Consider the following 16670-nt stretch of genomic DNA (forward strand, 5'->3'; position numbering starts at 1 on the left):
AAAAAAAAAAAAAAAATACATCTTTGCCTTTCTGACTTGTGGTGTCCTCCTGCTAAAAGTAAAAACTTTTTGCGTTTTTTGTTTGTTTTGGAACCATGATTTATCTTGTTGTGTACTCGGACACAATTGTAAGTAGGGTATGTTTCACAAATTTTATTTTGCTCAAATTGCTCATCTTACTAACTGGTTAAGTTCATTTTCTGCCATAATACATGGAAATGAAGTGGACCAATTAATGATACCTAAAGAACACTCATTCAGAGATGTACTTCTAATATGGCTCGAGTAGTTAATATTTGCTGCTGAATTGAGGTTACAGTTTGTAGTTTACGCTACTAGAGATTTGAGTCTTATTTATATCTGAAATTATATTGCTAAATCAGTCTACAGTACATCATTTCAACTACATAAAATTCAACAAGAGTTTGTAATTCTATTAAATTGCATTTTTTTTTTAAGGCTTGGGTGTATCACAACCTTTCTTACAATAACAGATCTTTTGATGCATAACAAGGTTAACATTTAAATAGTTACAAGTAGTCAGTAATATTAAATATGATAGTTTACTTTTTCAATACAGAATGAAATCAGTAAATGGCCACACAGAATTTTAACTCCTTTTTGCATAAATGTCATTACTTTGTTCCTTCCACCACTCTGATTTCTCTGAAATAGGCCGCTCCTTTAATTGTGGCCCAGTCATCTTGAAGCTTACAGGATATATACAATGGATCAGTTTGCCCAGAAACATTTTTTAATTTAGACCACATTCCTTTTTTAGGTAGTCGAAGGTCAAACATTACAGACAATGCATATATTGTGAACTTTGGTGTCTGTCCGAGCTTTTGTCTGTTTCGCATTTGAAATGCAGGCAAAGCTCAACATTCACTTTTGAAATGATGGGAGAATAGGCATGAATAATGTTAATGCCAAATTTTATTTCACAAACAGGATATTTTACACTAAATAGTTAGAAATTAATTACACTATCATTCACATTTGGAAATGTGCCATAACTTAAAGATTAAAATGTTGATTTACTGTATGTTATTGTTGATTGACTCAACAATTACTTTTTGTGGTGGGTGGTATAAGTAGCTCAGAGCTTTGGCTTTGAGTGAAACCAATAGTACAACACAATTAATCTTTTTAAAGTCCATGAAATAAATTAATTTAACAGATTGACTTGAACTTTTCCCATCACTGAGGTACTTTTGCTTTTTCTCTTGTATTTCCATCAATCCAAATGAAACTTGGCACAAAAATGTCTTTTAACAACCCTCATAGACTAAATAGGCGGACTTGTGTTTTTCTTGAGATTTTACAGGGGGCAAAATTCACAATAATTTACAGACCTAGGGTATTGGTCTACCATTCATCTATACTTTGACCAATCTAAATGAGACTTTGCACAAAGATATCTTGCAACAACCTCTACGTATTGAAATGGACAGATTTAGAATTTGTGGTTTTTTTATACTTACTAGAAAAATAATAATCAAAATATAAATATTACAAGTGGTTATTAGTAGTATTTTGTTCAAAGAAAGAACATATAGTGTTTGTATACTTTAGTATACTTTCATTTAATTTTTCATCAGATTTTAGGAAACCAGTATTACATATGAAATGAATATTAAAAAGAGAGTTTAAAATTAAAATAAATAGAAAAACTTTTACTGATGGACACTAACATATGCTATAAAAACACAGTGTCTGATCAGTTCTATATGCAGATGCATTTTCTTATTTAAGGCAAGTGAACTGGAAATCCTACAGGCTGTACTTCGATGGGGTGAAGTTCAATTATCCAAACAGAGTGGAGACAGAGGTATTTGATCATAAGTTAAAATTAATATCTTAAATGGCCTCCTTTTTTTAATACAAGACACTTATGGAGAAGAAAACATTGTATTTGACAATTTAAAGTTAGTTAGTTGCTTCTTAAGTGTGTGCAAGTAGTATTATAACCTGCTGTTGGAGTTTCGTTTTTCACTATTTCTCTAGTTTATTCTTTAAGTGAGTTGTTGCAAATTTGTCATATCAAAATGCTTTTAATATAAAAAGGTTTAATTTTTTTAGTTGTCAAAATTGGTAGTGTTACTTAGTGATGAGAATGTTGTTTAGAAGAAAGGCAATTTGTGTGTAACTGAGAGTTGAATTACAAGTTATATGTTTGTCCTCATTGAATGATCCACGAAGGATCATTATTTGTTATCTTCAGTATATCTTCAGATATCTTCAGTAATCAATTATTTTATAGCACAGCAAATTATAATAAAATCTGAATTACCCATTCTACTGATTTTTGTTTATGAACCATTTTTTTAATTTTTTAACATGATTATGCACAGAAAAATTATAAGTTAACTTTAGAATATATATTACTTTAATAAAAGATTATTTTAGTTTAAAATGTTGATTAACAGAAAGATAAGTTTAAGAACTGTAGCTATGAAAGTTGAATGGTTACTGCACATTATGAAATGTAACAACTAAGTAAACCTGCATTTTATTTTTTATTTAATATACTGTTTTTAAGTTGAAGATTAATAATACTTTACACAAAGTAAATCTGTAATGACACGTTTAAAAATTGTAGTAACTTTAACTTTTACAAGTTATTATTACACATTTAAACACATTGAACTTTTAACTGTATAGTCACCAATGAATTTGGCAACCACTTAACTACATGTAGCCAAGCCTCACTTTTAAAACCTGTATAATAATCTTTATTTCAGTAAAGTACTTTCTGTACATTGACAAATTTGGCCTTTGATTTAAAGGCTGGCAGCTGCAGATGTTGCTGGGAGGCCTGATAGCAATAAAAAGTGTTCCTATTTTTATGCTATAGGACTGATGAACCAACATTGTTCATCTTTACATTGTAATAGTCATTTAGGTCAAATTCAAGAAAACATTAGACTTCATTACACACTTTTATTGAAAATGACCAAACTCCTGAAAAATGGTGTATTTACTAAAATAGAGCATTAAATAACAAACTGTCTTATACACAACTTCTATTGGCTTTATTTCTTTATATATATATAGAGAGAAAAATATAGCAATCTTTTTTTTCTTATATGTAAATTTTAAGCTTCAGAGATGTTACTTTAATACATACTAATCTAAATGTTAATTTTTAAAACACTTGTATGTGCTTATATATACTATATGTGTGCTCATGTGAGAGTTACGTGAGTGATTTTACAGGCATTATAAAGTATTTCAAATTCTGGAATTGTTATTACTTTTCACTTTGAAACTTCTAAAGTTGGTTTATACCAATGATTTTTAAATATGTTCTGGATATTATTTTTAACCTTACACGTACATCATTGTCAGCTGGAACTATTTAAATGATAATAATGTATTTTTCTTGAAAGGTAATTTTGAACTAATTTTAAACACGAATAAAGTCTTTAAGAAATATAACAATTTCAAAGTTATTTTATCTTTTTTAGAACCATCAGTAACACCACAATCAGTGTACATGGTTGGTCGAAGAGGACCCAGACGAAGGGACTTGTGTGTTGCTGAGCTGAGGGATATAATCTCTGATCTGATATGTTTTGTAAGAGTTGATCATATTGTACCACCAGATAGTGAACTGTTAACCAATGCTGTGAAACGAGGTTTATTTAGATCCCCTCCATCATGTATGCTTGATGATGATCACTTACAGGGCAGTGGTGTCTATCATAAAATAGCATCTTGGATTCATGGAAGAAAGGGTAGTCCACTGAGCATTCCGAGGCTGTTTTTGCCATATGTGGAAGAGGCACGGGTAAAGTTTTAATTAATGATATTTTTTATGTTATTTTGTACTATATTTTGTAGACCCTACAAATCTATAATAAGGAAACTAAAATTAGTAATATCTTAAAATGGTTTTAGTTTTGGAATTGAACATTTTTTATGTTTCAAGTCAGTATAATCATATGAAAAATAATGCAAGTTATTTCTGTATTATTTGTTTCAGAACTTTGATATAAAAACAGACTGTCCTTCTGTTTTGGAGACAAACAGTTTTTTATCTATAGTAGAATGTTCTTACTTCCACGTAACAGTAACTATGAAAGAATTATTTTTATTGGTTCCTGAATTGAACAATGTTACTTCTAGGTAATGTACCCATATATAACTGACTAAATTATGTTTCACAAAAACATATTTTTCATGCAGTATAGACCTATTTAAGTCAGAAATTCAAAAAAAAAACATTTTTTCTACCATATTCTCACAATGTGTAAAATAGAGGGTTGAACATTGTTGTGTACATTATTTTTCATATTACTATTACTTGTTTTAAATCCACACAAATATTATTATTTTAGATAATCCATTTAGAACAATTAATCCATTTGGAAGATACTAGTTCTGAATTATTTGATAGGCATGGCTTGATGAGCATTCAGCCCGTGATTTGGAATCATGGACTCCATCTCACAGCTCTGAAGGTCAGTCTACTGGGGATAAAGCCTCTCTGTACCAGAGCAGAAGTTCTGCTTTCAACACAAGAGATTCGGCAGAAGGTATTGAGTTTTTGGATGGAAACATTCCAGGTTTGTTTTGAATTTTGTATTTCCTACAACTTTATGAGTTACATATTTTTTTAAATGAAAAGATGTTGTAAGCTGGGCCTGGCATGGCCAGGTGGTTAGGGTGCTTAACTTGCAATCTGAGGGTTGCTGGTTTGAATCCCTGTCCCACCAAACATACTCGTCCTTTCAGCCGTGGGGTGTTATAATATGACAGTCAATCCCACTATTCATTGATAAAAAAGTAGCCCAAGAATTGGCAGGTGGTGGTGATGACTAGCTGCCTTCCCTCTAGTCTTTCACTGCTAAACTAGAGATGGCTAGCGCAGGTAGATCTCCTGTAGCTTTGCTCGAAATGCAAAAACAAACAGTGTTATAAGCATAAAAAATTGAACAAGTTTTCAAATGATAAAAGCAAAACTAGTGCTATGATTTTTTAATTGTGTAATTAAACTGTAAAGGATGAAAATATAAACATAGCATGCTAATGATTTTATATATTATCTCATCTCTTAACCCTCTTGCTACAAGCTTGGTGGATGACCTCATGACTCCAAAATGACCATCAAAACATTCATACTATAAGTTTTAGTATGTCTTGTGTATCTTTATTATGAGTTTTTTATACAGTAAATCAGGATTTTTAATAAGGTATTTTTACTAAACATTTGTCAGTGAATATATGAAATCAGAGAGTTGATTGCTTTGAGTGCAAAATGATTTTTCATGTTAAGATTAAAAATACTTTTCTTCATCTGAAAATTTTGAAATTTCATTTGCATAATCTGTAAAAACCTTCTAACTAAACATCAAATGTTTTTTCTCAGAGAAATTACATTTTTCCTCTTATTTTCTTTACCCTAACTTTTTACATGGTTGGTCAAATCAACTGACCCCATAACCACCATAAAGAATTAGGAAATAATTTATTTTCTCTGTCTTTCTAGAATGACTTCAAATTGTAAAGGTATACATCTGTTTATAGTTAATTTTATTGCTCTCTAAACCATGTCTAACTAATTATCCCACCACACAAGTTATAAATTTCTCTGGGAATGTGCAGCTTTTTTTTCTGTATCAAATTACATAATGCATGTGCTGCTAGTGAGCATACCTCATGAAGTGTTTATTTTCATTATTTTACCTTATCTTACTTTGTATAACCTGATAAGTTGTAATTTTTACATTTTAGTTACTGTTATAATAATAGGTAGAGAATACACATGAAAAACAAGAAATATAATACTTCCCTGGGTCTTCCTATTTTGCTGTTGACTGTTGATGAAACTTCAACCTACTTTTTTATACTAATGGTACCACTACATTAAATATTTTTTCACTTAATTAAATATTACATCTTAGAACACAGAATAATAACACACATAAAACAAACAATGTCCTATAACTGTCATAATTTTTCTGGCTTTCTAACTATGTGATAAGAACCTTTAAAAATTCACCTAAGCTTGTCAATGTGATTCCCAATGGAAAAACTTTTGAACTGGAAACAGATTAGACAATTCTCTGTGCAGAAAACAGAGTAATATAATTTTTCATTTGATAGATTAAAACTGGTTTTCTATTGGTTTTGAATAATATAGTATAAAATGCCAGAGCTGTTGGCAATTTGTGAAAGAGAGGATGTGAGCATGGCAAGTGGGTGTAATTCTCTAGTTTATGGCTCTGTGAGTAAAGATTGAATACTATAAAAATTATGCTTTTCCTGAGTAATATCATTATTATAATAATTAATTTATGTTAAATCCTGGACTTCTCAGAGAAGTGGTAAATAACTTAGAGAAGAGGGAAAACCTTAGAGAGCAAATGTTACAATTCTCATACTAGGGGAGATTGAGGATTTTTTTATATATTTCCTTATGAAATGAAGAACTTGAAACTTATATAATAGTAAACTTTAATGTATTATCTACATTTTGATGCCAAGTTTATTTGTATACAATGCTAATAATGTAGTTTAATTAAATTTTGAATGTAACTCTAATAAAAAGTTGTGACATGCCTGTAGCAAATGGGAAAGTTGAGATATTATGTGAAATATTTGCTTCACTGAGAATTGGACAATGGAATTGTTGATATATATATATATATATTTTTTATCTTAACTAACCTGTTGTTATTTGTTGTTGTTGTAAAGGGCCTTAAACTTTTGAGATGTTATTGTTAATTTAATGTTATGTTGAAACTGTGTAATTCAGCACACTTGATGAAGAGTAATATCGCTGTAAGATATGATCATGAATTGCTTCAATATTTAGATTTTGGTTAATATATCTTTTACATTTCTTAATATATACATTCAGTTTCATACTCCTTATTTATTGGGCATTGACTGTATTTTATTGAGAGCTATCTTCCTGATTATGGGTGGGTATTTCTTCTTAAGTCTGTTTCCTTTGACTTCTCAATACTTCTAATGTAGGTGACTAAGCTGTAGACCATTTTCATTTTACTAATAAGGAGGAAAAGAATATCAAATGATCTTGATTCTTTTTCATGGAGCAGGAATTTAGTTCTTTGATATATGGAAAAACTTGTGACATTTAGAGGTGTTAACAGCAGCACCATTCCATTATAATTGAAGTTTAAATGGGCTAAGAGTAACTGCATATTTCACAGATCAAGCCACTATTAGCTTCATGATTGGTGGTTACTTTAAGCTTTCAAAATATAGTTTGGTTAGCTGGAGCAGTAAAGCAAAGTAAGAATTATGTTGGTGGTTGCTTTGAGCTTTCAAAGTATAGTTTGGTTAGCTAGAGCAGTAAAGTACAGTAAGAATTATGTTGATGGTTGCTTTGAGCTTTCAGAGTATAGTTTGGTTAGCTAGAGCAGTAAAGCACAGTAAGAATTATGTTGATGGTTGCTTTGAGCTTTCAAAGTATAGTTTGGTTAGCTAGAGCAGTAAAGTACAGTAAGAATTATGTTGATGGTTGCTTTGAGCTTTCAAAGTATAGTTTGGCTAGCTAGAGCAGTAAAGCACAGTAAAAATACATCTTTCTACTACATAGGCAAAAAAATAGTTATTCTTTCTCTTTCCAGGTGAAATTGTGAATTTGTTTAACAATTTTTTCTTATTGTATATAATTGTGATCAGTGTCTGATTTTGAAAAACTTTGTGATGTGGTTTTTATGAAATTCCTTATTTTTTGTCTTTCTTGTATTTGAATATCTAATGATTTTAATGAAGACCTTTTAGTTTCATTTGTTTCATCAAGAGTCTAATCAAAGTATTATTCTATTTTTCATTGGTATGAATTCTTGTGAAAATTCTTTAGCATTAAATTTTTAAAAATTTGCTTTCCTTCACAACTTTGTTTTTGTTTCATAAATGCACATCAAATGAGTTTTGCACATCTAAAATTAATGTAGAATAAGCAAATGCATATAATTCTTGTTTGAAAATTTTTACCCTGACATTCTTTTTGATATCCAAATTCTACATTTCATTGCATTTGAAGGTATTAAAAAAGGCATCTAATTACTTATTTATATGTTTATGATCTACCTTAAACTGTTCCACACAAACATATTAAACCTAGATTTGTGGCAATTGTAAGTATCAGCCTTGAACAGGCTTATAGGATGTTCAGTCTCATCCTTTGATACATTTCACGTGCAAGTTCAGTGGAACATCACATTTTCAAGAAGTTTAAAGTTTTCCTATAAATATTTTATAAGAAAGAAGTTTCCCAGTAATCAAAATCTGTGAAAAAAAAGAATATATGTTACAATTTTTGTTGTGTTTTAGTAGAGTGTAACAGGATTGAACCACTTTGTTAGTCTACAGGATTTGATCTTACTGTTTCAGATTGTTAAATCCACATTGTTAATTTGTGTGCATTTTTTGTGATCTTAATGAGTTGCATTATGCTGAATCAGTTAGTGTGTAACGTTTTGAAAATTTAACAATTAAGAGATTATAAAGTTTATTGTTTTTTATATTGAACCATTCAACAAAGTTTCTAAATTTAAAAAAGGCTGTCAAGTGATTAATGTTAACCAAATTATTTCCAGTCATATAGTATACCTCTGTGTAATATACATTGCTTTTTCTGTTGAAAATGCATTACTGCCTTTTAAATGTACAACCAACAGAATAAAAATGATCAAAAATAAATATCTTACAGCTCATCAAATTATTTTGTGGTTGGGTAAGGATTAGTTTGATAAGACTTCTTAAGTTTGAAAGTAGAACATCTTACATGTTGATTTGCTTCATTTGTGGAAATAATATAAAAACCAGAAATGTATGTATTTTGGGCTTCAAGATTACAAGGTTCAATGTGTCATTTTCATGAAATTGATAGACTATAGGTCTTCTCACATTTATTAAATATATATAGTCCAAAAATTACACAGGCCTGCAATTATGTTATATTCTTGATATTTTTACAGTTCTACAGTAATTCCTGTACACTGAATCTGAAAATATAAATTTTCCTTCATCATGTACAGATTTTTCACAAAACGTCATGTACTTTTACATAAGTGAATCATTTTCATTGAAACTGGGTCACATTTTGTTGTGCTTAAAATGTTGGCAACCACTGGCTATAGATTACTGTAGACCAATCTCGACATGAAAATCTTATCGATCCTTCTAAAACCCACGTGAAACACACATAATTATAATAATAAATGTTCATTGTGGTAAATGAAATAATAGTTTGATCTAAGTAAAAGTTTTTTTTTTCTTCCTGATTTGTAAAACATCTTTGCGTGATAGAAAAAAGTGAATATTATTTTCAAAATCTATGGAAAATCTGTTATTAAACCAAAACAACTTTCATGAAGTTTAAATTTGCAGGCCTGTGTTATTATAGAGTGAAAGGACAGAAAAGTATAACTTGATAATCTATCAAAAATGCTTTCTACGTGTAGTTTGTTGATCCAAAGATGAGTATGTTTTAGTGCACTTTACTTGCCTTCTGAAGTAATAGTGTAATACAGTAGTTTGGAAAAGCTATATACTCACCTTGATCTAATCAGCAATATTCGACAGTTCCCAGTGATGCCACTCTGAGATTAATGAGGAAGCGGGAACAAGAATTAAGACATTCCCAAAGTTCTCGGCAAGCAATATCATTTAAGCAGATTCGTTGTGAAGCCACCAGATTAATCCAGCTTCAAGTTGTTCGTGAATTTGGCCTTCCTGATTCAGTTGTGGAGGTTCTGCACCGACCTGTTTATTTGTTTGTAGAGGAGCTGAATGATGGTGATAGACTTGCAACATGTCCAGTGCACCAGGATCGTATCCGTCATGATGGCAATGCTAGTCCACACGTTAGTGGCTACAACTCCCGGGAGACTCAGTGGAGTTATCAGGTGAAATTAGTTAAAATAAAAATAAATAAACTGATATTTCTCTCCCTAAAAATCTTGATAAAAATTCTGGGGTATTAAGTTTATTCACCATTTTTTGAAATAACTATATTTTCATCTTTTATCATGTAGTGCAACTCTTAAACCACAAATTGAGTTAGTATGAAATTAAATTTTATGTTAACTGTTTCTGGGATCGTATAATAATTAGTTTCTATATACTGTTAAAATATGTTGAACAACACAGTTTGGTAATAGAAGGTATATGTGTGTGTAAGTTTCTAAACTTGTATGCTTCAGGGTTTTAGCTGCTTCGATAGGTTAAACATTTTATCTGTAATTGAAAAAATTTTTATGATAGTGGTCACAGAAGTTATATGCAAAAAGACAGTGTTATAGGCATAACTTTGAAATTGCTTGTCTCATTTTTTTTCTGTACACTAGTGTCAGTGTAGTTGTTAAAGAAAAGATATAATTATAAGAAGAAATTTGTTTTTAATTGACCAAAACTTTATTAATTTCTTATCTGAGAAGGGACTGCAAATTCAGAAACTTGTCTTGTGTTTTTTTTTTAGTAAGACTGTTCTTTCAGAGAAATAAATAACATTTTTTGAAAGTGTGAGAGTTTGTAGGAAATGGGGTCTTTGCCCATATTTTGTATAAAATATATTTTATTACACACAGAGTGGCCAACTAATCACTCATAAACCTATTTTGCTTTGCATGTTTGTAGAAACTATTAATATCAAAATAAAGTGTGATGGAAAACTTAAATTTCTGAAAAGTATTTCAGTTATTAAAACTTAATTTCTGGTTGTCTGTTTTTAATGTGCATGTATTTTTTCCAGGCTACGGGTAGAGACATGACAAGTCATCTCCATCGTACCATTCCAGATATTGCTATGGCAACAACAGCAATGGGCAAGATGCACATAACAGAAAACAGTCCTGATGTACAGTCTTGAGGGTAGATTTCTGTTTAAGTGTGAAATGTCTGTTCTTTGGTTGAAAATTCTCCACAGCTAAATGTAGTTTTTTTTATATTCTGTATAGTCTTAAATGTGCAGAGAGATATAGTTTGTAAAGCTAGGTGTTTGTTACAGCTGAACTAATTTTATACATTTTCATGATCTGTAAAACTAAAAGAACTTGGCTGTAAGTTGTTTTTTGTCAAAATATGTTTTGTGAAATTTAATTGAGATTTTGCAAATACACAACTGAAATGTATGGAGTAGAAGATGATTTGGCACACTGCTGATTTGAATTTAACTAATCTCTTTATATCATCAGACTGGCATCAGGTTAATGGCTCCTTATGACACAAACATCTTGTAAGAGGTTTTGCTAACTCCTTTTATTTCCACTTCTCATGGATAAATTAGAAATGTTATTTAATTAATGGATAAACAGCTGACTTCTTTGTTGGCCAGTTTCCATGAGGTGTGAAGATCTCCATTTTTTCCTCTTTTACTTCATTCATGATGTGCAAGTTGGAATAATTAAGTGGACCAATTTTCACTAGATTTTAGATTTCTCATGCTTGATCATTACTTAAAAATAACTTACTTCACCTAAAGTTAGTTGAATCTTTTAGGTCTTTCACCTAGAAAACATTGTAATTTTTTTTTATATTGACAGCTTGTACTTACAAATGTGTTATTGTTAAGTCATGTATGGACTTGATATAGAAATGCTAAAGTTCAGCATTTCACTGTTTCTCATACTATATTGCATCTATCATTATTGAATACATGTAACATCTCTTTAATAACTTCTCAAAACCAAGTCGTGCCACATAACTACGTATATTTTTTCAGCTGGTGGAAGCCTGTTGATAACTTCCTTACAATGTAGTTAGTTTTGTATTTCATTAGTCTGTCATCAGAACTAAGGAAAAGCCCAGTTAATGCTCAACAAATGGTCATTTTGCAGGACATTATAGATGAAAGTCGAGAATTTGGTGATTTTTATACTATACTTTGTAATTTATTGAAAGCTTTATGGATATGTAATGTCAGTAAATTGTGTGTGCATATGCTGACATATGAAACTATCCTAATATAGGTAGTATATCCATGAGTTAAAAAAAATTAAAACATGCTTTTAGTTGAAGTAAAAAGCTGAGGAGATTCTTATAGATTTCAATGTTTTGCTTTAAGCTATTGAAAATCATATTGTAAGAATTATTAAAAAGTGGTTAGTTAGTATAAATGTTGTATGGTTATTACATAAAATATGTTTTCTAACTGTTAAATTTTAAAAGTACTTGTACATTTTGTAGTTAGGTTTTCACTTAATTATATTGTATATATGCCTTTGAAAAGAAGATAAAACCTTGCAATTGACCCTTTTACTATAGGTGGGTGGATTTCACCCAGCCCGTATCCCCCAAAGTAACTATAAACCAGTTATACTGTAACTTTTTAATATGTACGCATATGTTCATAAAATTTTGCAGATTATCAGTAAACAATATGAGGTTTTCATACACAAAATATAAGATTTTTAAATTAATGATTTTCTCAAGCATTTTTTCTTTTTGAATGGTAACTATCTAACATGCAATGTAATTTAGACTTACAGATTAAAAATACTTTTATATATCAAAACATTGTCAAATTTCACATGTGAGATCTTTATAACCTCCAGGTACTTATCAAATGTTCTTTGTTAGAAAAAACTATATTTTATCTCTGTATGGGTTTGGTTGATTTGACTAACCTCGTAACCACCACAGAAAATTAGGAAATAGATATAAAATTACACTTTTTTGTTCTAGAATGACTACACATTATAACATGAAACCACAAATGTTTAATTTAAATAGCTTAATTCTTATACCTTTATACACCTGTATATATTTATTATTTTTATTTTATTGACCTTTCAGCTGTGTCTGACTAGCATTACAGAAGTTTCAATGACAAGGTGCACATGCACTCATGTTACTGTATCCAATAGTATAAAACTGGCCTTTACAAAGTGCAACTGTCTTAGCTTTGTCCTAGTGGACCAATATTTTGTAGAATAGAATTATATTTCCATTACATTACATAAGTGTACATATTATTACTATTTACAAATAAATTCTTAAATTCAGTTATTTTCCTTAAAATATAGAACAATAAATAAAGAAATATAGAAAACAATGATCTCTTCTACTTATGAAGTTTGTACTTGCTTGCCGTAATTTGTTAAGCCTTATCAAATTTTGCATGTGGAGGATGTAAAGAAATTAATTTTTTTAGGTTTTATATATACATTTTGAAATAACAAAAAATCATGAATTACCATATCAATACCACAGAATTCCACTGTAATTTATCGGGCTTAGTAACTAAGCTGTATTTGGGTCTAAAAAATATGATATTTCGATCTCCATTATATTTTACCTCTCTGCTTTGATTCTACTGTGAAAAGGAAGGTTTTCCTGCATAAACACTTGCAAAAGCTGAGAAAACCACATGGGGGACATTCTGAACTTTTAACTGGTTATAAACACATCATTGAGTGAAGTAGGTGTATTTAAGCAAGTATTTCAAAAAATGTGAGAGGTGGGTGGGGCCACCTTGGTTGGTTCACTAAATATAATAATATCTAAAAAAAATAGAAACAAATGGAGGTTCTTATCTTATGCTCTAGCTTGTCAGTATTGGTAATTTTAGTTTCTAATTTGAAGAAACTATAGACTTTGTAATTTGACATCACAAACATCTCAATTGAACCAAAACTGCATTCAACATATCACATGACATACAAAAATCGATATTTAGGAATTATGTTTTAATGTTTCTTTTATTTTAAGAAATTAACTAATGTATAATACTAAAATTTTAATTATAATCAACAGTTTGATACCAAACTTATTGACATACATTTATAGAATAGTAGTTCAATAAAATTTTGAATGTAAGTCTACAAACGTGATGACATGCCCTCTGACCCCTACCCATAGTAAAAGGGGTAAATAATCACACATTAATTATTTTCCTGGTAGTTGAAAAATAAAGATAAATTCAGTAGTGTATAATGTTTTATTTGTTTAGTTAACAACCATTGTTGAAAGGCGTTGTGCCTGTGAAAGTCAATTTTTTTTTCATTTGTAAAATTAATTTTCCTGTGTTATGAGAATGAAATGATCACTTATTATTTACTAATTATTTACTTATTATATACTAATGTTTTGATGAAGAATGATAAATTTAAGATTCTTGCTTCCTGGTGGGTCACAAAAGCTTATAACTAAGAAAAACTAAGACATTTTTAGAGAAAATGAATACACCATTAAAAAAGAATGTTATTGCACTTTTTTATGATACATGATTCTGTATTTTAAAATAATTTCTTTGTTTTGCAAAATTTTATTTTCTGAAGTTCTTATATCTCTGCTGCTGTTCAACTGACTCAATAAAACAGTGAAATATCTTCTGATTAATTATTTCATGAAATTTGTTCCGAATGGCAGGAATTTCAAAGCAGTCTCAAAGCCTTATTTACTTAAAATAAAAGAATTGTAAAAGTTGTATATACATACTCATTATATAAAAAAAATATTTAAAGCAAGATTTCCAGAATTGAAGTTGCTATAATAACAATCCAAAAAACAGAAGACATTTATGTATTATTTTGTCTCTGGGCCTTATGTAACTGATAAAGTTTGAAAAACCCTTTTTTAAACTAGAATATGACAAGTCTAAACAAATCAACGCAAATAGCAAGTATTCTGACTTGGATAAACTATCACAGTGGTACTTAGATTTGTATTGTGTATTTTTAATTTATGCATAAGGTCTATTAAAGTTCATTTTATTTATGTGTTTGGAAACCCCTTTTATTGCTCTGTTAAAATGTATCATAGTACATTAAAATCATAATTAATTTAGCTAATTAATCACAAGGAAAAATTTCCTTTACAGTTGCAGACTGGTGTTAATTTGCTGAATAATATAACTAGAATTATCAAAAATAAAATTCATGATAAAAAAACCACCTAATGCAATTAGTTTCAGAGTTTTAATTACGGCAAACAACATTAGCCAAATCAGACCTTCATTTTGGAAACAAAAACCTTTTTTTTTAACCTAAGTAGAAACATCAGATAAGTGTCTGTTCAGTATTGTTGGGTTAAAGCAAGTACAATTTAATTACTAGGCGAGTTAAAAGTGAAAAACAGTGCTTAGAGGTAAATGAAAGTTTAGTGTTTTCAGTCAAATATATTTTCATCAATTGAAAACTTATTTATTTTTACTTTGTTGTCACATCAGTGATTTTATTCTACAGTTTAAAAGCAAGCAACTACTTGTAAGAAGATGTACTGTGGAGATGTGAAATAGTTACAACTATTAACATGAATTGATATTATGACGAGAATCCAGTAATTAGAAACATCTGTATTTTTGTTATATCACTCTCATATAACAGGATAAACATGAAATTGTTGAATTTTTGTAAAGTAATTTGAGGTATTTTTTGTGCAAACTTGAAAATTGTTCTGTTATAGTTTTAGGTCTTAATATTTTTTTTTTTGAAGTTGTATTTCGGGAACAAAACTTTTAATTTCACTACACCCAAATCATTCAGTGACTAATTATAAATTTGGTGTACTTCTGAACCAAGATTTTAAATAAACTTTAATTTTTTTTTCTAACAGATAAAAACTAGAAAGCATAAAGTAAGTTTTATTACGTTTTTGAAAAGCTTGAAATGTGTAATTTCAGCATGAATAATGGTTATGAAAGAATTTACAAAACATTATAGATCAATATTGTGGAAGCCAACCTGATGCCAGTGAAGTGTGGATTAAATCTATGCTGAGTTATAATATGGTTTATGTAGAGTTTGATCACTGAAACATATGTCTCAGGAAAAAAATCTTTATAAGAATGTGATAAGGAAATTTGATTATGTGAATTGATTAAGACTAATTGTTTAAAAAAAGAGATCACTGCCATTATGTGTTGGTAGAAAATGTTCCAAGTGTTTAGGTGTTTGTAGAAGTGAAGTGATTTTGCTGCAAAACATTTTCAGTGGATTTTATGGAAATTTGCTTGTTTTCAAAATACAAACTGATCATACATAATGTAGTAGAGATGATGTAGATTTAGCTGTAGTACATAACATGGTATGCATATGTTGAATTAAAATAGCCTGAAATGATTGGAATTAGCTGTTTTATTCTATCTTGCACATGTAAATAGCATATTTTTAATTTTTCCAGTAAAAGGTTCACCATACATTATGAAATGGGTATTTATTCTGTCCTTTTTTTCACAAAAGTGTGTACAGTTGTCATTATATATATATATATAAATAAATAAATAAATAGATAGATAGATATTGATAAATAGATGTAAGAAACTTGAAACAATGAAAACAATGTATTATATTTTGCTCCGATCATTTGTTTACTGCAAAAAAGTCGATTTTTGTTGCATTTAGTGAATGAAGTAACATGAACACTTGATGGACTGAAAAGCATTTTTGGTGTAAAGTTTTAATTGTTGGTTTTATATGTATTATTAAAGATGACTGGTTTTGGGAGTTTCTTTATAATTAGCATGTTTCGCTTCTGTATATTGCATTTGGTGTTAGATCAATTAGGAATCATGATATCCTATGTAATTATTTATGCTTGATATTCAAAACATCATCATGTATATTTTAATAAACTTATTTTCAAGGAAATAATGAAATAAGCATGAAAAGAATATGGTTTTTTAACTTGTTCACTGCCAACTTTTCTTATTAATTGCTATGGCTGCAGTCCAGCCATTTTTGTGATGA

The 16670-nt window shown here is 29.4% G+C and overlaps 1 protein-coding gene across 1 annotated transcript in view; it reads left to right on the forward strand.

Annotated features, from left to right (window-relative positions):
* LOC106471413 (BTB/POZ domain-containing protein 7-like) overlaps positions 1-12530 on the forward strand; it is a gene marked incomplete at its 5' end in the record, with an annotated part of 16185 nt that extends 3655 nt beyond the window's left edge. Inside the window, 5 exons of the mRNA XM_013932011.2 lie at positions 1756-1831; positions 3471-3793; positions 4403-4571; positions 9568-9890; positions 10736-12530. Coding sequence (XP_013787465.2) covers positions 1756-1831; positions 3471-3793; positions 4403-4571; positions 9568-9890; positions 10736-10852 — 1008 coding nt within the window. The remainder of the gene's footprint in view (positions 1-1755; positions 1832-3470; positions 3794-4402; positions 4572-9567; positions 9891-10735) is intronic.
* Positions 12531-16670: the final 4140 nt, after the last annotated feature.

Source organism: Limulus polyphemus, unplaced genomic scaffold, assembly GCF_000517525.1.
Source record: "Limulus polyphemus unplaced genomic scaffold, Limulus_polyphemus-2.1.2 Scaffold4604, whole genome shotgun sequence".
NCBI lineage: Eukaryota > Metazoa > Arthropoda > Merostomata > Xiphosura > Limulidae > Limulus > Limulus polyphemus.